General features: G+C 51.6%; 1 protein-coding gene and 1 long non-coding RNA gene across 3 annotated transcripts in view; one reads left to right on the top strand and one right to left on the bottom strand.

The window, feature by feature from the left end:
• SLC2A1 (solute carrier family 2 member 1) overlaps nucleotides 1–15100 on the top strand; it is a 29993-nt gene extending 14893 nt beyond the window's left edge. The window contains exons 3-10 of the mRNA XM_049878987.1: nucleotides 9165–9325; nucleotides 9540–9780; nucleotides 10798–10960; nucleotides 11048–11235; nucleotides 11388–11492; nucleotides 11906–12007; nucleotides 13167–13370; nucleotides 14005–15100. Coding sequence (XP_049734944.1) covers nucleotides 9165–9325; nucleotides 9540–9780; nucleotides 10798–10960; nucleotides 11048–11235; nucleotides 11388–11492; nucleotides 11906–12007; nucleotides 13167–13370; nucleotides 14005–14205 — 1365 coding nt within the window. The 3' untranslated portion in view covers nucleotides 14206–15100. The remainder of the gene's footprint in view (nucleotides 1–9164; nucleotides 9326–9539; nucleotides 9781–10797; nucleotides 10961–11047; nucleotides 11236–11387; nucleotides 11493–11905; nucleotides 12008–13166; nucleotides 13371–14004) is intronic.
• Nucleotides 1–19973, bottom strand: part of LOC126072986 (uncharacterized) — a 41435-nt gene extending 21462 nt beyond the window's left edge. For both annotated transcript variants that reach the window (XR_007516633.1, XR_007516632.1), the window contains exons 1-3: nucleotides 19960–19973; nucleotides 8510–8621; nucleotides 7758–7913 (exon numbers count right to left, since the gene is read on the bottom strand). This is a non-coding gene — a long non-coding RNA (uncharacterized LOC126072986). The remainder of the gene's footprint in view (nucleotides 1–7757; nucleotides 7914–8509; nucleotides 8622–19959) is intronic.
• Between the last annotated feature and the right edge of the window lie 727 nt (nucleotides 19974–20700).

The raw sequence follows: 20700 nt of genomic DNA, 5'->3' as shown, positions 1-20700 counted from the left end.
TACTTCTGAAAAATCAGCTATTGAAAACCCTACGAAGCACAGTTCTGCTCTGACACACATGGGCTCTCCATGAGTTGGAGTCAACTCAGTAGTACTTGGTACCTAGATCAGTGCCTGTCCGTAGTAATAGGCACTCAGTAAATCACGGGTTGATGAATGAAGAGGTTGAGCTGGACAAATCACCGCCATGTTGCTAAACGCGAAGGACGGACGGTGACCTTGGTGGTGGCAAAGGCCAGAAGTGGGGCCGTGTGGGTGGAAACCTAATTGCAATGGGTTGAAGAGTGAGAGGGAGATGAGAAAGAGTAGAGACAGCCCACCAAGAGACTTGTGGGGCAAGGAAGAAGGTGGTGGTAGCTGAAGGGGTTATATGTCACGGTTTTTTAAAAATATAAGACTTTATTTTTAAACACGTAAGGAATCAGCAGAGGAGGAGAAGGTGGAGATAAGGAAGTGAGGGGAGATGATTCTCAACGAGGCAGGAAGAGGGGAAGAAGGGGTTGCATTTAACCAGGAGGGACTAAGATACTTTAAGATTGAGGATGTGGACAAATCTAGAATGAAGTTCTTCAGTTCTGTGGCCTCCCATGTTATCAGAAATAGGTAAAAGGTTAGAGCTGATGTGAAAATGGGCAGACCAGGTTCTTAAAGAGAGACCGGTGGGCGGGCAGCACGGAGCGCCCAGCTGAGGTTGTAAACAGCAAGAGCACTGGGGGCACCTGTCTAAAGGTCACTTCAGACACCGCCACTGAAGACCAAAGCTGAATAGTGACCAGAATTGGTAGGGCACAAGTACATACCCTGGATCTAGCAGCGTTTCCAGGGCAAGCACTCAGGCACTCAGTCTGTTTATTTTAGCACTTTACGAACACTTCTCACAGGCCTGGCTGTCATTTTTCCAGTCAGGAGCAGATTAGAAGCGATAAACTAAAAAATGGGAAGAGGGAATGGGAGGACACAGTGGTAAGAAATGAAAGTGCAGCTCAGAGCCAATGCGCACCAGCAGGGCAAGGCGGATAACATGCCTCAGTAGGCGCTGAAGACATTGTCCTCGGCTGGCACAGTGATTCAATGCTGCCAGCACTTTCATTCAACTAAGACTTACTGAGCATCTGCTCTGTCCTACGTATTGTCCTGGATAGTGGGGAGCGATGTGTTGTTGCAGTGTGTGCCTGGTGAATTGAGTCTGATTCATAGTGACCTTATAGGACTGGGTAGATCTGCCACATAAGGTTTCCTAGGCTGTAATCTTTTCAGGAGCAAATCGCCAGGTCTTTTCTTCTATGGAGCCACTGGTGGGTTTGAACCACCAGCCTTTTGGTTAGCAGCGGAGCACTTAACCATTGCGTCACCAAGGCTCCTTGGGAACGATATAGGTGTGAACGGAACGGGCAAATCCTGACTCTCATGGAGCTTGCATAGTACTTGGTCTGTGCCTGGTTCTGTGCTGGGCTTGGGAGGCAAAGGTGAGCTGGACCCTGTCCATGCCCTCAAAAGTCAGAGCAGCCTGGGGAGACAACTTGGAAAAAGCTGGAGTATATTCATGAAAGATTCCAAAATGCTATGGAGCAAAGAGGAAGGAACCACCACACCTGCTGGGGTAGGGTGATGGGAGAGATGGAAAAGACTTCGAAGGATTTGGCAGCCTCGCTAGACCTTGAAGGGCGAGCCTGCCCTGAAGAGAAGGAGCCTGCACCGAACACACTCACTTCCCATATCTGCTCGGAAGAACTTAGGAACTGTGGGTTGGCCGTGGTTTGCCTACTCTAGAGAAGAGACTTTGCCCCACTAATGGTTAGGATGCAGATAATACTGTTAATTACAGAAGCTTGGTCTCTTCAATAAAACAAGCCCCAAAGGGCTTCCTCCTGGAAGTGGTTAATTAATGATAACATTATCTTAAATGTTTACAAAGCACCTCCCCATAAATTATCTTGAAGCAGCCCTGCAAGGCAGGCAGAGCTGGGATCATCTTCCTCGTCCTACAAGTGGGGAAACTGAGGTCAGGTGAGGATCACTTGGAGAGTGAGAGGCGGAGCTAGAGGTGGACTCCAGGCTTCATGGCTCCCTGTCCCATGCTCGTTCCCCGACCCCGTAGTGTGTGAGTAATGATGACATATCCTGCCAGGAGTCTCACTGGGGAAGTGAGAGGAGGTGGGGATAAGCCCAGCCACAGAGGGGGTAAATAGACAGGGCATCCTGACCACCATCCTGGGGTGATCTGAGAAATGCCTTAAACCCAGCCCCACCCCAAATGGGCTAAGTTGTCAACAGAGATGACTAAAGGCCATTGAGAAACCATGAACTCCTGGCCAAGGGACAATGTCAGGCATGTCTGAGAATGAGGCATACTCAGAACCCAGACAGTGGGCTGAAAGGGGCCTGATGGCTCATTGGCTCAGCCTTCCTTGTTTGACAAAGGAGGAACCTGGTCTCAAGAGGGGGTGAGGTCTACCCAAGTTGAATCGCTGAATCGCTGCTGTAAATAAGACCCGCTTCCCCTGCCTGGGGCTCCAGCAGCCCCTTCTTACCTCTGCCTAGATACAAAGAATCTGGGGTCCTTCCCCCACAAACCCTTATAGCTTGCTTACTGTGTGCCAGGCATTGTTCTAAACCCTTTAGAAATAGTAATTCATTGTTCCTCACAATAACTCCATTAGGTAGGCACTATAATCCCTGTTTTATAAGAAACGGGTACAGAGATGTTAAGAATTAAAGGAGGAGAGGAGATGAGAGGGTGGAGGGGGTTAGAAGCTGGCGAAATGGACACAAAAAGAGAGTGGAGGGAGAGAGCAGGCTGTCTCATTAGGGGGAGAGTAATTGGGAGTGTGTAGCAAGGGGTATATGGGTTTTTGTGTGAGAGACTGACTTGATTTGTAAACTTTCACTTAAAGCGCAATAAAAATTATTAAAAAAAAAAAAAAAGAATTAAACCAAAGACACACAGCTAGTGAGTGACAGAGCTGGAATTCAAATCCAGGGATTCTGACTCCAGTCCATGCCTCAGTGAAAAGAATGGTGGTTATGCCATAGTCAGCCTTTCACAAACCTGCAGCTGCCACACTGCTAGCCCCTCATGCTCTGACTTCTATGCTGAGTCAAGCTCAGTCATGCACAGGCATCTCAACAGTTTCCCATACACAGTTGCACAACCTCTTACACCATTATACCTAGTCATAGCCATATCATCTCTTAAGTCCCTTAGTTATATTCATGGCTGGTTTATCAGTTAGTGGAGACTCTCTCTACCCCCAGCCCTGTGCTGGGCACCAGGGACACAGATGAATCAGACCTGAGGAGCACCGAACACTGTAGTTAGCTGTATGGGGGCAGTGGCAGAAACTGGGCGGGCACGGTGTGAGCAGAGAAGGGGGGAGGAGGGAGAAGGTACTGGCCCATGGAGCAGGGCTTCTCAACCTCAGGACTGCTGATGTTTTCGGCCAGATAATTCTTTGGTGGTGAAGCGCTGTCCTGTGCATTGTAGGATGTTTAGTAGCATGCCTCCCTGGCCTCTACCTGCTAGCTTCCAGAAGCACTCTGCCAGTGTAACAACCCAAAATGTCTCCAGACATTGCCAGAAGTCTTCTGGGGGCACCTCTCCCAGCTGAGAACACTGCAGTAGAGGGGAAGCAGTGGTTTATAAGGAAGACTTTCTGGAAGAGTGTGCGTTGTTTGAAAGGTGACTAACAGCTCACCAGGGAGAAGGCACACAGGAAGTCCAGAGGTGTGGGGTGTCCAGGTAGCAGGAAGGCTGTGTGAGTCATGGAGTGGGTGGAGAGGAGACACATGGTGAGGACAGTGGGGAGCCAAGAAAGGCTTTGAGCAGGGGCGGCCATGGTGAGATGAAGCTCCCTCTGGCTGCAGGGGCACCCCGGAGGCAGGGACCAGTGAGGAGGCCAGTTAAAGCAGGAGCAATGGCCAGGCCTTGGTTTGGAGAGAAGCTGTGTTCAAAGCTCTTCCAGAGAAGCGGCCTGGGTGGCCTGATTCTTTGCTACGGGCTTGGGGGCCAGCTCCTAGCTTCATCAGGCTGCCCGAGCCTCTCCCTTAGGCACCAGGGAGAGGCCCCAGGGGACCCAGCAGGCAAGGCTGTCTGTCCAGCCCCACCTGGAGCATCTGGCCCTGAACTCCCAGCAGGCCCTGGGTGTGGCTGAGAGTTGCTATGGAGACCTAGCTCTGGGCTGGCAGCTGGGGGAAGGGGAGACAGAACAGGGGTCAAGGCCAAGCTGAGGGACTGAACTGGACAAGCTGGCCCTTTTCTTCTTCCTGGAGCTCACAGTTTGGCTGGCTGTTTAACCCCTTCATCCCCACAGTAACATCCAGGAGAGAGGAGGGAGGCCTAGAATAGGAGATCCCTGCAAGGGATGATCTGGGAGTCTCAGGCATCTTGGGGTAGAGGAATGTTTACAGGATCCCATAGGGAAGGATGGTAAGACCAGCCAGAGACTACAGAACATGCACCCCTTCTACCAGGTGGGCCTCTTGGTGAGAGTCTAGGCAGGAGGGCCAGATCTGGCCAGCAGCCTGTTTTTTTTTTACAGCCCATGAGCTAAGAATGTTTATCTGGCCTAAAACATTTGCCAATCCCTACTCTACATCACTTTGACTTACACAGTCCCCACTAACAGGGAACTCACTACCTCCGTGGTAGGCAGTCTCATTCCCTGGGGCCTGGAAAGCTCTTCTTTCCACTGAGCTGAGATCTGTCCCTCGAGGTCTGTACCCTCTAGGGCTCCACAGACTGGTTGGTCCCTCTGTGGGCTCCCCTGTGGCAGGTCCCTAGCTCCTTCAGATTCTCTCCTGCACCATAAATTCCTTAGGGGAGTGCTTTGTCCTCAGGCAATTTAAAATGGAAAACCCTGTCCCTAATGCTCTTCCCGAAGGTCACAAGAAACACTGTGACAGCAGTCATGGCTTATTTACCTCTTGACGTGTGCCAGGCAGTGTGCTCTGCCACCTGCCCAGGCCCAGGGCAGGGCCTTGCTGTAGACACCGCCTGAGCACAGAGGAAGTGAGTGCTGCCTCCCAGGCAGGCAGACGTGTGATCCTTCACACACAGCTGCCTGGGCAGAAAAAAAAAAAATTTTTTTTTTGTTAGGGGGAATTCCTGAGAAGCTTCCCCCTTTACCCCCAAGAGAACTGCTGGGGGTGAGGAATAGCTTTTTATTGGAAACCAGCCAGTCCAATGGATCTCAGCTCCCCAGAGCCAGCCTGTTTTCTTGAAGTTGACCCTGTCAATGCTGCTCAGTGGCCCCTCTGGGCCTCTTTGCCCTCCAGGTTCAGTGAGGGGGCTGGACAGAGATCTCTAATAGCCTCTCAACTGTAGACAGGCCGCCACACGACAGTGCCCCCTCAAACTGACCAAGCCCTTTCCGTTTGTCCCCAGCATTCGTGTACTCACAGAGACCTCTTGTGGGGGCAAAAAGGTGTGTAGGCTGGGAAGGGAGCAGGAAGCAGATGAATGGGCTGAACCTGATGCATTTTGTGCGTGGGGCTCTGACCACCATATTGAGGAGGAATTCCTGGTGGGAAGTGGAACTTGGCTTGGGTGGATGGGAGGAGTCAGGAGGAGGATACAGCTGAGACCTAGGGCAGGTGCTGTGTGGTAGAGAAAGAAGTGAGACAATTTAGGAGGCAGAATGGATAGAACCTGGCAATTGACCGAATGTGGGGCAATGGCAGAATTGAGGGTAGCTCCCAGGCTGTGATGACCACAGAAGGAGCAGGGTTCAGAAGCAGGCATGTGCCAGCCATCACAAACCTGAGCCAGGGCTGGAGAGGCTGCCGTACTTTGTGGATTCTTTGTCTGTGGGATCCTGTTGGTAGGCTTCTTTCCTAGGGACACCCCAGCTACTTCTGCTTGAGGGCAGAGACTAGTTAGATGGAAGACCCGAAAACTTATTCCCATGTAGGTCTCTTCTCATTCTCCCAGCCAGCCCCTACCCCCCGCCTTTCCTGAGCCAAGACTCAGCCTGGAGCCCCACATAGGGCATGGACCCCCCCAGGAAGGAAAGGACATGGAGCTCCCACACCAGCAACAGGAATAGAAAACCAGGCATGGCTTCTTCCTGAAAATCCCAGGCCCCAGATCAGGAGGCAGGACCTCACTGCCCAGCCTTATCTGTTGAGTGAGGATGGAGAATGAGTCTGGGGCCAAGGTAGCATGAAGGGGGCTGGCTGCCCAGCCTTCCTCAACCCCAGAAAATGGTCCGAGTACAGCCAGAATGCTCCTTAGAAGTGAGACTTTGTCTCACATACTATGGATGTGTTATCAGGAGGGATCAGTCCCTGGAGAAGGGCATCATGCCTGATAAAGTACAGGGTCAGTGAAAAAGAGGAAGACCCTCAACAAGATGGATTGACACAGTGGCTGCAACAAGGCTCAAACGTAGCCACGGTTTTGAGAATGGTGCAGGACCAGGCAGTTTTTCGTTCTGACTCGACAGCACTTAACAGCAACAGTCAGGGCCTAGCCTTGGACAAGATTTGGTTCCTCTGACTTGTGTTACCACAGGCACGAGACTTACCTGGAGCGGGCCTGTGATGACACCACACATACCAACTGCCTCAGTATCTCAAGCCGAGTCCAAAGAAGACCGCTAAATACCTGAGCTGCTGTAACAGAACACACCCCCTAACCTCCATCCCCCCTGCCCCGTGTCACACCCTTAAGCTCACTTAGGTAGTAGATAGAATCTTTAAGCTCTTACTTAGCACTTACTAACTCTTACTTTGCTCACAATCCAAACAAGTTCCTTTAGCCGGTTTCTTGGCAAGTTTTAAAAAGGTTTGTGGAGCATGTATGAGATAAGCACCTGAACCACAGAGGGATGGGGAAGACCCTGAGAACTATGGAATGCAAGAATGCAAGAAACAAAAGCCACCTGGGACCAGTCAGCATAGGTACTGAACCACACCTCTCCTTGTCTCTTAGTGAGCCCTAGGGACTTGCTGCTCAGGGCAGCAAAGTGAGAGTGCCAGAAGGGAGAAAGGTTTCCACTCAGTTAATGGCCAGAAAAGTTTGGGTCTCTGAGGGGTGAGTGTCATTTATCTGGACAGTTCCCTTATCCAGAACAGCTTGTTCTCTGCATAGCCTATAAATGGGCCATCACTGTCCCCAGCCCATCCTCCACTGGGGCCAGTTTTATCTCTTGAAGAACGCAAGCACTGTTTTGTTAAAGTCTGCTTTCTCTCTGCCCCCGGCAAAAACAGGGCTTCTAGGAGGAGAGCTCAAGACCCTTCACTCCCTGATTCCTCCATTCCCTGACCAGGAGTCTCTGGTCCCGCTCTGAGACAGGCCCTGGTTTGAATCCACTTGGGGTCCTTGCTTTCAGGGAGGACAAAGTTCTGGGAGTCAAGGAAAGCCTCTCAGAGGAGGGAACCTTTGAGCTGGATCTCAAAACGTTTCTGCACAGTAAAGCGGGGTGCCCTCCAGGCAGGAGTAGTGGCATCTACAAAAGCATGGAGGGGTGGGAAAGTGGGATGTGGAGCCAAGGTGCCGCTGATGTGTTGGGAGTAGGAGCTGGTGGTAGGTGACGAGGCTGGGCTAATATCTGGCGGGAGCCTTGATTTCAAATTATGGGATGGGGACTTGGTTAGATTTTCCCGGGGTCTGTACCAGAAGGTAATTTTAGGGATCCCCTGATTCAGTGATGACTTCTGTTTATTTACTTATGGAGTGCTAACTATGTGCCAGCCACTGGATAAGCACTTTAAATATGTTTCCTCAAGTCCCTGCAACCCTGTGAAGTGGTACTTACGTACTACATGCAAATGCTGCCATTTTAGAGTTGAGGCTGTTGAACTTGGAGGTAACATAACTTGCCCACTGTCACACTGGAAATGAGTGGTAGAGCTGAGTTCTGTTGCATCTGGATTCAGAGCCCAGGTTCCTACCCACTGCATGTCTGGCTCCCCTGGGAACAGACAAGTGTATCCTTAGGGCCGCCTCTGCCAGATGTCTCCACACTTGGCACAGGTCATGGCAGCAGGGCAGGGAGGATGGTGAGAGGCCAAGGACCCACTGCAACTGCAAGGAAAGCACCCTGGGACCAGGCTAGCATATTCAATGGACATTCCTGGGACTGTGGGCCTCAGTTTCCCCTTTGATAAGTGTGGCTACCCACAGCCTCCTGCTATACACCTAGGGCTGAGAAGGGGAGGGAGGACCCTAGCAGTAGCAGTGGAGGTTGATGAGGCTGTGCAGTGCTGTGTGTGTGTGCCTCTGTGTGGGGCAGGGATGGGGGAGCTGGTTTGGCATGGAGTTGAGCTGCAAGTGGTAAGGGGTGGACGGGCACACAGGTTCGTGTCTGGCTGAGAACTATGAGCACGGGTGTAGTATGATGCTACGTGAATACAGGAAGCTGTGTTTCTGTGTACATTGGGCCTATGCCCAGCTATGTGTGAGGCTGGGTGGGTCCGGCCAGTCCCCTGGTGCACTGGGTGTGTGTCTGCACTGCCCAAGAGCATGAGTGTGCTCAGGCAGAACCAGTGCTGCCCACCTGCCACATACCTGGGAACCGGGCTGGTCAGCCCTCCCTGGGGCAGGGGCGGGAACAGGTGTCTCTAGTTCCTGGAACTGCTTCCTTGTCCGGAGCCTTCTCCTTTACCTGCCAGGTGGGCACCTGAAGAAGGGAGGAGGCTATGGGTTCTTCAAGGTGAAACTCCCAGGCCAGCTACAAGTGAGCTGGACCTGGGGGACAGAAGGTGGCAGTGTGAGTCTTGGGAGCCTGTCTGGAGGGTGATGTGTACAAGTTCCCTGTGCCAGGCCCCGAGTTCAAAGTCAGGGATCCTGACCTTCCCCTCCTACCAGGGCTCCTGAATGGCAGAACCTGTCTGTCCAGCTGTATTTCCTCCGGTACGAGGGTAGGGACGGGGACCAGGTGGCTGGAGCTGGGGTGAAGAGGAAAGGTACAAGCAGGGAGGAAACACTCTCTCCCTGTACCTCTCTGGTCTCTGCCTGAACTTTCACCATTGGTCATCTGCCATCATCATTCTCAGCAAGTCATGCTGAGCGTGTGAAACCACACCTCAAGGAAGTGTGAGAACTGGCACAGCTCCCGGAGATGGGGACCAACCACTGGCTTCTCACCTGGGGAAACTGAGGCCCATAAAATGGAAGGGACCTGGCCTCAGGCTCGCCCTCCAGGCTGCCTCTCCCCCTGCAGGTGATCGAGGAGTTCTACAACCAGACGTGGATCCAACGCTATGCCGAGCCCATCTTGCCCACCACGCTCACCACGCTCTGGTCCCTCTCCGTGGCCATCTTCTCTGTGGGGGGCATGATCGGTTCCTTCTCTGTGGGCCTCTTTGTTAACCGCTTTGGCCGGTGAGCAGAAGGGGCCCCAGCTCTGTCCATGGGGAGCCCTGGTGTGAGGGAGGAAGACCGAGTCCTGCCCAGGGAATCTCCAGTTGGACTGGGAGGTGGGGAGACTGCCCTGCTCGCTGGTTCCAGGGTATTACCAATGGCCCCACCTCTGGGGAGCCTGGGGGGATCCCAGCCCTTACCCAGGGACTTGCCTGACCTGCAACCCCTACTTCAGGCGGAATTCGATGCTGATGATGAACCTGTTGGCCTTCGTCTCCGCGGTGCTCATGGGATTCTCTAAACTGGGCATGTCCTTTGAGATGTTGATCCTGGGCCGCTTCATCATTGGGGTGTATTGTGGCCTGACCACGGGCTTTGTGCCCATGTACGTGGGGGAGGTGTCACCCACGGCCCTCCGCGGGGCTCTGGGCACCTTGCATCAGCTGGGCATCGTCGTTGGCATCCTCATCGCCCAGGTAAGGGGGGCTGGGTCTGCTTGCCAGCACTGCCCCACCTACAGCTTCAGTGGCTCTTGGCTCTGTCCAGCGCAGCACAGCTCCCCCGATGTGGGCCTCCTTATCAGCCTCCTAAAACACTAAACCTATCACCATCAAGTTGATTCCAACTCATAGTAACCCTATAGGACAGAGTAGAATGCCCCATAGGGTTTCCAAGGCTATAAAGACTGCCATATTTTTCTAGAGCAGAGTGGCTGATGGGTTCAATGCCAACGTTTTGGTTAGTAGGATCAGCCTCCTACAGGCCTGTGAAGAAAGATGTGCTATGTAGCCCAGGCATAGGCTCCAGAGGGCACTCCCCTCACTCAAAAGCTTCTGTGGGCCTCCCTGGTGAAAGAGTAGATCCAGATGACTTCACCCCTCTCACTCCAGCCCATTCAGCCCTGTGTCCTTTCTTCTTAGCTGGGATGCACCCATGGTGAACCCCATGTCCTTCAACAAGCTGGTCTCTGCAGGCCTTAAGGCCTTCACATACACTGTGCCCTCTCCCCTGGTGGCACAGTGGCCAATCAATCAAATTCACCAACTGCTCCTTGGAAACCCTATCAGGCAATTCTACTCTGTCCTATAGGGGTCACTATGAGCTGGAACTAACAATACAGCAATGGGTGGTATGTGGTGGTGCTCTCTCCCTAGAAGGATTTCCCTTCTCCTCAGCCCCCAAGTCCTTCTGTGGCAGAATAGCAGCCCCCTGCCCATGTTGGATATGTCTGTAGCTGTCTTGTGTCATTTGTCCTCCCAATAATGCCTTGAGGGAGGTCCTATGTTGCTTGTGCTACAGATAAGGACACTGAGGTTCAGAGAGGTTAAGCCTCATATTAGTAGCAGAGTCAGCAGGAGCCCAGGTTCCCTGGATTCAGAACTGGAGCTCCTTCCCTAAAGCAGAGCAGGTGGAGGTCACTGTGGGTCGGATGGGCTAGGAGTGGGGGTCAGGGCGCACACAGCCGCTTCCTCTGTCCCCACTTCTTCCCCCAGGTGTTTGGCCTGGACTCCATCATGGGCAACGAGGAGTTGTGGCCCCTGCTGCTGAGCATTATCTTCATCCCAGCCCTGCTGCAGTGCATCCTGCTGCCCTTCTGCCCCGAAAGCCCCCGCTTCCTGCTCATCAACCGCAATGAGGAGAACCGGGCCAAGAGTGGTACGGCCGGGCCCTGTCCCACCTGTCCCCGAGCCCTGGCCTTCTCCCTGCTCTGAGCCACCCCCACCTTCCCTCCGGCCCCCCCAGTGCTGAAGAAGCTGCGAGGGACAGCAGACGTGACCCGTGACCTGCAGGAGATGAAGGAGGAGAGCAGGCAGATGATGCGGGAGAAGAAGGTCACCATCCTGGAGCTGTTCCGCTCGCCCGCCTACCGCCAGCCCATCCTCATCGCTGTGGTGCTGCAGCTGTCCCAGCAGCTGTCGGGCATCAATGCTGTGAGTGCCCCCACCCACCTTTTCCCGTGGCCCCAGCCAAAACTTTGGTCAAGTGTGTGCTGTGACCAAACCCCAAACTAATTTTTTACTCACCCTGTGTCCTACACAGCCACAGTGCCCACCTGAGCCCTAACGACTTCTCTGTCTGGTAGGTCTTCTATTACTCCACAAGCATCTTTGAGAAGGCAGGCGTGCAGCAGCCTGTGTATGCCACCATCGGCTCCGGCATTGTCAACACGGCCTTCACCGTTGTCTCGGTGAGTCTTTGCTTGTTATTTGTCAAAAGCCAGGATGTAGCTCGGGGCCTCCGCCTCACTTGCTGAGAGCCAGGCACTGTGTCTCCATCTCTGTAAGTGCCATCTCATCTCACCCTCAAAGCAACGTGTGAAGTTCATTACTCATATTGCGCAGCTGAGGTCACTGATGCTCAGAGAGGTGAAATGGCTTCCCAAGGTCACAGCCAAGGACGCTCAGCTGTCTGGTGCTCTGGGACCAGTTTTCACCCCCTCACCCCAATCTAGCCCCCAAGCCGAGCACCGAGGGGAAGCAGTACTGTTTTCCTCACTGGTCTCTGCAGGGCCGTGTGGCTTTCCTGGCTGTAGGGGCGAGCCTGTGGGTGGGAAGATTTGGAAGGGCATCAGGCTGGTGCTGACACTCTCTCTGCCCATAGCTGTTTGTGGTGGAGCGAGCCGGCCGGCGGACCCTGCACCTCATCGGCCTGGCTGGCATGGCGGCCTGTGCTGTGCTCATGACCATTGCCCTGGCACTGCTGGTGAGTCAACTGCTCTGGAGGGTGAGGCTGCAGCAGGTGGCAAGCTCACCACAGGGCTTCAGATCCTAAGTGCCTGTCTCAGTCCCAGCTCAGTCAGGCCAGATGGGAGCTACTGTTTCCCTAGGTGCCCCCCACCTTGAGGTTGGGCCTGACCTCCGGTCCTCAGGTTGTCTCCTTCTACGCCCCTCACACCTCATCTGAAACTTGTGTCTCTCCACTTGGTGGTTTCTCTCCACAGCCCCAGGCCCCAAGTTTCCTTCTCCCTAGGGCATTGTTTGGCCCACAACAAAACTCTTCAAAATCTTTTTGTCTATAGCCTCAGTTAATCTTCAGAACAACCATCCTCACCATAGAGGCACCGGGACATGCCCTGTCACTTAGTTCTCACAACTTGTGTGCAGCTCAGGTATTATTCCCATATCATGGGCAAGGAACCCCACTAACCCAGGGAGGTTAATAATGTGGCAAGCCAGGAATTGAACCTCAGTCCTGCTGACCACAAGCCTGTGACTGACTACTGTGATACCCCGTGTGAGGCCCTTCACACACACGAACACCAATTGTCCAGCCTCTGGGCAAGGAAGGCACCATTACACTTGTTTTACAACTGAACCGAAGCTTAGAAAGTCCAGTGATGGCCAGGAGGCTCAGCATGTTAGCAAGTGAGTGGCAGATCTGGGATTTGAACCAAAGCCCATTCTCCAGTGGCCTCCTGGAAGAGAATGATTACTCACACAACCACATGCTTAGTGCCCACTCCCTGCAGGCCCTGAGCTGGGCATGTTACAAACCTTCCAGTATGGATCCACCCCCATGCCCAGAAATGTTTCCACATGCTGCTGCCACAGGCAGACTGCTCTGCATGCAGAGCCAGGGGGCCACAGAGGCCTCTTCTTTGTGCCTCCCACACACAAAGCACATTACTGTTCCCAGAGGATGGACACAGCCACCTTGCAGGGCTGAAATCATTCTGTCTCAGGATGAGGAAACAAACGCAGCACAGGGTACCTAGGGCACACAGCAAATCCAGGATGAGGCCCAGGCTTCCTGCCATAAGCCTAGAACCCTTAGCCCCACCCTGGGCTGCCTCTGCCCCTTGCTCCTCTGCAGATGCATTTCAGCCCAGTCTAAGCCCCCTTTTCTCCCTTATCCTCAACAGGAGCAGCTGCCCCAGATGTCCTATCTGAGCATCGTGGCCATCTTTGGCTTTGTAGCCTTCTTTGAAGTGGGCCCTGGCCCCATACCATGGTTCATCGTGGCTGAACTCTTCAGCCAGGGTCCTCGCCCAGCTGCTGTTGCTGTTGCTGGCTTCTCCAATTGGACCTCAAATTTCATTGTGGGCATGTGCTTCCAGTATGTGGAGGTGAGTACCTCCATTGTCTCACACTCACTATTTCTCACCTGCACGTGTGAACTCACTGCTCATGGATTCCAGAAGATGTGAACACTCCTGCCCTACTGGGTGTAGATGGAAGATATTTATATATGTATATTTTGGGTGTCACTATTAAATACAGACATTAAGTTACAGTTTATCTGGATGAACCAGCTTATAAATACACCATCTCATTCCCTCTGTAACTTACCTGAACAGATAGAAATGGCTGGTTTTTAGAACCATGGTTTTGATACGCACTATGCAAAGTGCTCTTATTAGGACTCTTATAAGGACTTATGCTGAGGAGGAAATCAGGCTCAGAAGCCCAAGGTCACATAGCCAAGAACCCTGACCTCAACTCCAGGGTTCTTTCCTTAGCTTTGCACTGTATATTCCCACTCTGCAGTGGGAGCCCGCTCCCGGGTTGTGAAGATCCCCCGTGGTGCCTGTTACGTGCCAGGTGCAGGCACAGTCTCATGTAATTGTCACAACATCCCTGGGCTGTAGTGGGTTTTTCCTTTTTCCAATCAAGGGCCCACAGGTAAAGCAACTTATCCAAGATGCTACAGTCAGGTTGTACAGGCAGGACTCCGACCAAGTGTGTGTCTCTATTTTTCAGCAACTGTGTGGCCCCTATGTCTTCATTATCTTCACTGTGCTCCTGGTCCTGTTCTTCATCTTCACCTACTTCAAAGTTCCTGAGACTAAAGGCCGGACCTTCGATGAGATTGCTTCTGGATTCCGGCAGGGGGGAGCCAGTCAAAGTGACAAGACTCCAGAGGAGCTGTTCCATCCCCTGGGGGCTGATTCCCAAGTGTGAGGTGCCCCACGCCACCAGCCCGGCCTGCTCCCAGCAGCCTCAAGGATCCCTCGGAGCATAGGCAGCTGGACGAGACTTACAAGCTGACAAGTGTCAGCAGAGCCGGGCTTGGGGCTCCTTTCTTCAGCTAGCAGTGATGTCCAGAAGAATATTCAGGACTTGAATGGCTCCAGGATTTTAATTGTTGCTCAAGCAAGACTGTTGCTCAATCTATTCAGTCAAGCAACAGATTTTATAATTTTTTTTATTACTGATTTTATTATTTTTTTATCAGCCAGAGTTTCCTGTACCCACACACCCGGCTTCACCCTGAATGACTCAGCACCTGAGGGCGGGGACCAGGCCCTTTTCAGACACTTGCCTTCTTCACCAAGCTAATCTGTAGGGCTGGACCTATGACCAAGAACACACTAATAGATCTATGAACTACGAGGCTTCTACCCCAGGAGGTAGCTATGGCCATTCCCTTCTTTGGGCCTGGATCTCCCTGCCTCAGGGGTCAGGCTCCATTAAGATTTGCCCATTCCCATCTCTTCCTACTCAACCACTCAAATTAATCTTCCCTTGCCTAAGACCAGTTGGGAGCACTGGAGTGCAGGGAGGAGAGGGGAAGGACCAGACTGGACTGCCAGGTTCTAGTCTTTGCACTGAGGCCAGAGGATCACCATGAGAGGAAGGCCGTGGGAGGCTGAGAACTCACTCTCAAGAAGTCATGGATACTCCTGCCCTGCTGTGTATAGCTGGGAGATATTTGTGTGTATATATATATATTTTTGGTTGTCAATATTACAGACACTAAGTTATAGTTTATCTGGACAAACCAACTTGTAAATACACCACCTCACTCCCTCTGTAACTTACCTAAACAGATATAAATGGCTGGTTTTTAGAAACATAGTTTTGAAATGCTTGTGGTTGCAGGTAAAGGGATTTGGATGGGAGTGGGAGGGAGATGTAAGCTGGGTTGCAACCACTTCAGTGGCTTTAGACTTTATTGACTCAGAATCCAGTCCCTTCCAGCCACCTCTGATCGGTGCCCTCTATTACTCAAAAATCTGTGTGATCCTGGTTACCCACAGAAAATCTGAATTCCTTATCTTGGTTTTCAGGCATTACCAATTTCCTTGACATAATATAGGATAGCTGGTGTTCAAAAAATGATAGCAATGTGCAAAGTTGTGATGCCTCAGGCCTGGATAAGCATTATTATCTCCAATGTAAATAACTTATGTACTATATCCACATTTGACATACTTAGGTCATGTGTCTGAAGTCTTACAGCAGGAAATATGCTAAAACTGATGCTTACACAGCCCCTACCTCACAACCCCCCCACCCAAGCAAAATGAACTTGTTCAATTATATGGACCCAGGGAGCTGTCAAGCTGCCTTCTCCCACATGGTTTCTTTTGGAAATGCCCCCTCTGGTTCCAGCTTGCCTCCTCTCAAGACTTCTGCCCCACCCTGCCCTCCAGAATTTCAAGAGTACTTACTTTCTTTGGAAACCCTGGTGGCCTGGTGGTTAAGTACTACGGCTGCTAACCAAGAGGCTGGCAGTTCCGAATCCGCCAGGTGCTCCTTGGAAACTATGGGACAGTTCTACTCTGTCATACAGGGTCGCTATGAGTAATCGACTGGACAGCAGTGGGTTTGGGTTTTTTTTATTACTTTCTTTACTGTGACATTGTACCCTTCTACCCTTTTCTCACAAGTCAGCATTTTTCTCACACAGTTTTGAATTCAATGAAAAGAAACTGATTTTGTTATCTAGGTCCTCAGCCCCACTCAATACAGTGCTTGGCACACAGCAGGGCACTGAGAAAATTGCTGAGGAAATGAAGAGCCAGGGATATTTGCCCCCTACTGACTCAGCTGGCAAAATCAGGGGCAAACTTGCCTATCTTGGGACCTTTATAACCGCACACAGGCAAAGCTATAAAACCTGAGCATGGAGTTGTAGAGAGGGAGTGAGAAAAGAAAACAGAAACTTGGTAAATGCAAGCGCCTTGAGTGTATTATCAGTACAAAGTACTTGAAGTTCAGAGAAGGGGTGAGCCTGGGAGAAGGGTGGTTTACCGATGAAGTGCTGGGGCCAAGAGAGAGGCTAAGAGGAATGCAGGAAGACTTGTGTGTCCCCAAAAGGCTTCTACAGAGCAGCAGCTTTGTTGAAGGGAGTGGTGTCCGCAGATTCAAGGGCGAGGGAACACCCAGAGTCCAGAGAAGGGAGTCAGGGGCCACTGGATCGGAAAAGAAACAGATCAGGGCTGAAGGAGGACGACGCGAGGGCGCGCCAGAGGTCAAATGGCCACGCCTCAGGCCCCAGCCTTACTTTAAGGCCGGAGCTTACGGATGGCGAGGCAGATGGCGCGCAGGGCTCGTCCCGCTCCCTTCGCGCCCGCGCGCCGGAGAGCCCAGAAAGAGGCGGCAGAGCCAGGCAGCACTTCCAGCCCCGGTCCCCGGTCCAGAGGCCTAGGCCGGGGTAAAATGGCCCGAGAAGCTACAACCCGGTCTCTCCTCGCACTGGATCTGCTAACACACTCCTACCCGCCCGCCGTGTCCCACCCGCGAAATGGAGCGCAGGCGCCAGGAGCCTGTCCCGCCCCTAACCGTGGCCCATAATGCTCCTGGAGGCAGAGATTCCGGCCCATTTACGCTTTTCCCTGGGGACCTCAATTCACTAAGGGTAGAAAACTTGTAGCCAGGATTGGACCGGCTATTGCCGGAGGCGATCGTCCATCCTCCCAGGCCCTAAGAGGTGGTACTCCAGGCCGGACTTGGCTGTGGCGCACGGATGGCATAGCCTCTTTTTGTCAACCTGTGGAACAGCGGGACCTATGCGGTGTCTCACCCATCAGAGTCTGCGTTGTAGGTCCGGCGAGGGGCGGGGCCCCAAGCCTCCACCAATCACAGCCTGGGTGCCCACCTGGCGGCGGCCCTGGAGAGAGATCTTAGAGGCGTTGCAAACCTCCACCTTCCGAGAAGTGCAGTGTACTCGAGGGGGGAGGGACTGAGCTGTTTTCTGTGCCGGACATCCTGGGGGAATGTAGCTCACCTTGGATACCCATCGCGCTTAAGGTGACGTCTACGGTTTCTGACGACAAGGGTAACAGGGCTGCACCCTAGGCTCCCTTCTTTTCCCCTCAGTGATTAGTTAAGAGCATTGACAGCTTTTGTGACATCCTTTATCTGAACTCCTAGGCGCCATAGTCTTTTCTCCTTGGAAACCTTTTCCCCCCAGGCAGAATCGAGCTCCCCCTGTGAACGACTCCACCAAAAAAAAAAAAAAAAACCAAACGGAACCAGACCCTATAGGACAGAGAGGAACTACGCCCATAGGGTTTCCAAGGCGTGGCTGGTGGGTTCAAACTGCCAACCGCATATTTCCTCCATCATAGCGCTTTCCACTGCAGAGGAATTGGCCGTTTTTCTACCGGACTTGGGGAGGCAACTCCTGAAAGAATAGGTGCTAAGTCGTTCCTTTCTCCCCAATTCTCACCACAGACTGGTCAGGATTGTTGAAAGAATGAACTGGAATTTAGACTCAAAAAAGTTCTACAATCTTCTGGTGCAGAAAATCCAAGAATTCAGAATGTGTATTCAATAACAGGGAAAGAATTACTCACTTCCTTCTGTCAGAACTACTTTTTCAGAACTGTACATGTAAAAAACGTTGAAATGGCAAATGTTTTGTCATATTTAGGAGCTCTGGTGGCCCAGTGGTTAAGCGCTTGGCTGCTAACCGAAAGGTCGGCGGTTCGGAAGCCACCAGCCGCTCAAAGGAGAAAGCTTTGGCAGTCTGCTTCTGTAGATTTACAGCCTTGGAAACCCTATGAGGCAGTTTAACCCTGGCCTATATGAGTCGGGATGGACTCCACGACAACGGTTTTTTTTTTCTTTCTTTCTTTTTAATAGGGTTGCTATGAGTCAGAATTGACTCCACCGCAATGGGTTTTTTATGTATACTTAGACCACAATTTTAAAAAGAAAATGAAAACCCTTCTTTTTATTGCTTCCTTTCTCACGTACTTGGAGTCCCTGGGTGGTGCAAATGGTTTACAAGCTCGGCTACTAACCAAAAGGTTGGAGGTTCGGGCCCACCCAGAGGCACCTAAGAAGACTGCTAGGTTCCAGTCTGCTTTGCACTGAGGCCATGAGAGGAAGGCCGTGGGCTCCTCTGAAAAAATCAGTCATGGAAAACCCTATAGGGCACAGCTCTCTCCTGACACACATGTGGTTGCCATGAGTCAGAATTGACTCCAAGGCAACTGTTTTTTGTTTTGTTTTGCTTTCTCATCCTACCAGTTACTAGTCGCCTTTGACTCAGTGTCAACTCATGGTGACCCCATGTGCATCAGAGTAGAACTGCGCTTCAAGGGGTTTTCAAGAGCTGACTTTTCCAAAGTAGATCACCAGCCCTTTCTTCTGAGGCCCCTGTGCGTGGACTTGAAACCTCAACTGTTTGGTTAGCAGTTTTATTTCTAAAGTCTCCTACAAATCTGTCCATGCAGTTGATGGTCTCCGTGCAGGCCACTCATCATGTCTCCCAGGGTCACTGCAACAGCCTCTACATTGTTCTCTCTGCTTCCTGTCTCTTTCCCCTCATTCTCCACACTGCAATCTTAGTGATCATTCTAAAATGCAAGTTTGATTATGTCTCTCACCTACTTAAAAACTGTCTCTGGATCACCATTTCCCTCAGGATACTGTCCAGCTTTCTCAGTCTGGGAGTTGAATGCCATTTGTGATCAGGCTCAGATACAGCCTCATCTCTCCCACGGCTTCCCATCCCACCCCAAACATATCCTCCAGCCATTGATCTGTGCTGTCCTCTGACCCCTGCATACTCCTTTCCCTCTCTGGCCTTTGAAGTTCCTTCCACAAGGAATGCCCTCCTACCTACTTCTGTTTTCCACCAGGTGATCCTACCTAATCACAGCCCAGGAAGTTGACAGCGAAGCTGCTAGTTGGGAGCCTGGCTCATCCTTCTTTGGATCACTGCTGCCAACTAGTGGCTGTTGTGTGAACATTTCCAGAAGGGCAGGTTTTATCCTCAACCTCTCAGAGGTTCAGAGAGAATAGACTGCTTTGGAGGAAACCCTCCACTGCGGCTATTGCAGCAAATTCGCCTGGTAACCCTGTCCCCAGTACCTCAGAATAACTTTCCTAAAGTAATGTTCTGACCATGTTACTCTGGCTTAATACACCCCACTTCCCCATGATAAAACCCAAATTCCTTAACCTAGCAATCAAGACCTTTCACATTGCAGCCCTTATTTCCCAATACTGTCCTTCAGCACCTTAATCTCCAGCTAAGACAATGTACTCAGTGTGCCTGAACAGGTCCTCACCCAGTCTTACCCTAAAACTTTTTGTTCAAGCTCCTTCTTTCTCCTGGTTTGCCTTTGGTCTCCCTCCATAGGCTGGCTGATCTCAAAAGACCAAATTAAGTGTTGCTTTCTCTATGAAGCCTTTGTGCATTCCTTCAACTGTTACTTAACTGAGAACACACTCTTTGCCAAGCTTTTTCCTAAGGCACGTGGTGTCTTGGACAGAACATGGTTTCTAGAGTCAGATGGAGCTGCTTTCAAATTCCTGAATAAACTTGAGCAAGTCACTTCCCTCCTCTGATCTCCAGTTTCCTCATCAGTTGTGATGTTGAGAAGATAATGTATGTGTGTGGGGGGGGGGGAGGGGGGTGTCAGCTGGAGTCAGTCCCCCTTCTCCCTTCCACAGATTTCAGAAAGTCATACTCACCCCCAAGGTTTCTGTGAGCTCCCAGGGGTTTCTTCCATTCTGAAAGTTGTCTCTGTCTCTGAAGGCCTGCATCTCCTAAGCCACCTGTTGCAGGGTCCCCAGCACAAGCTGTTTCTTGTCATGGAACTCAGATCTTTAGTATCGTATCATTCACTTACTGAACACCCACCTGGTCCAAGCATGCTAATGCTGATGATCCAGCAGTAAACAAAACAGACATTTGCCTTCATGGAGATGAAAAACATTTGCATCCTTGTGGGAAATATGCAATAAACACTCAACAAATGTATAATAAATTGCCAGATGGCGGTTTTTGTGTTATGAAAATAGAAGACAGTGTAAGGTACAGAGGATGATAGATTGTGAGGGTGGCTGTGGGGAGGTGCTGTTTTAGATGAGATACTCAGGCCTCCCTGAGAGGGTGACATTTGAACAGAGATCTGAACGAAGTTAGGGAGCATATCATACATATATCTGGCAGAGGGGCGGGGGGTAGCCTTCTAGATCAAGGGAAAAGCAAATTCAAAGGTGCTAAGGCAGGATTGTGTTTGGTGTGGTAGAGGACCAGCAAGGAGGCCAGGGTGGTCAGAGCAGGGTGGTGGGTAGATAAGGTCAGAGAGATGGCAGGACACCAGATCATATAGGGCCCCATAGACCGCATAAGGACTCTGGGATTTATTTCTATAGTGATGGGCAGCCACTGGAGGATATTAGCCAGAGAGTTGCATGATCTACTTTGTA

The sequence above is a fragment of the Elephas maximus genome, chromosome 3 (genome assembly GCF_024166365.1).
Source record: "Elephas maximus indicus isolate mEleMax1 chromosome 3, mEleMax1 primary haplotype, whole genome shotgun sequence".
Lineage (NCBI taxonomy): Eukaryota > Metazoa > Chordata > Mammalia > Proboscidea > Elephantidae > Elephas > Elephas maximus.
The sequence above is the reverse complement of the archived record's forward strand: the minus strand, read 5'-3'. Positions and strand labels throughout refer to the sequence as shown.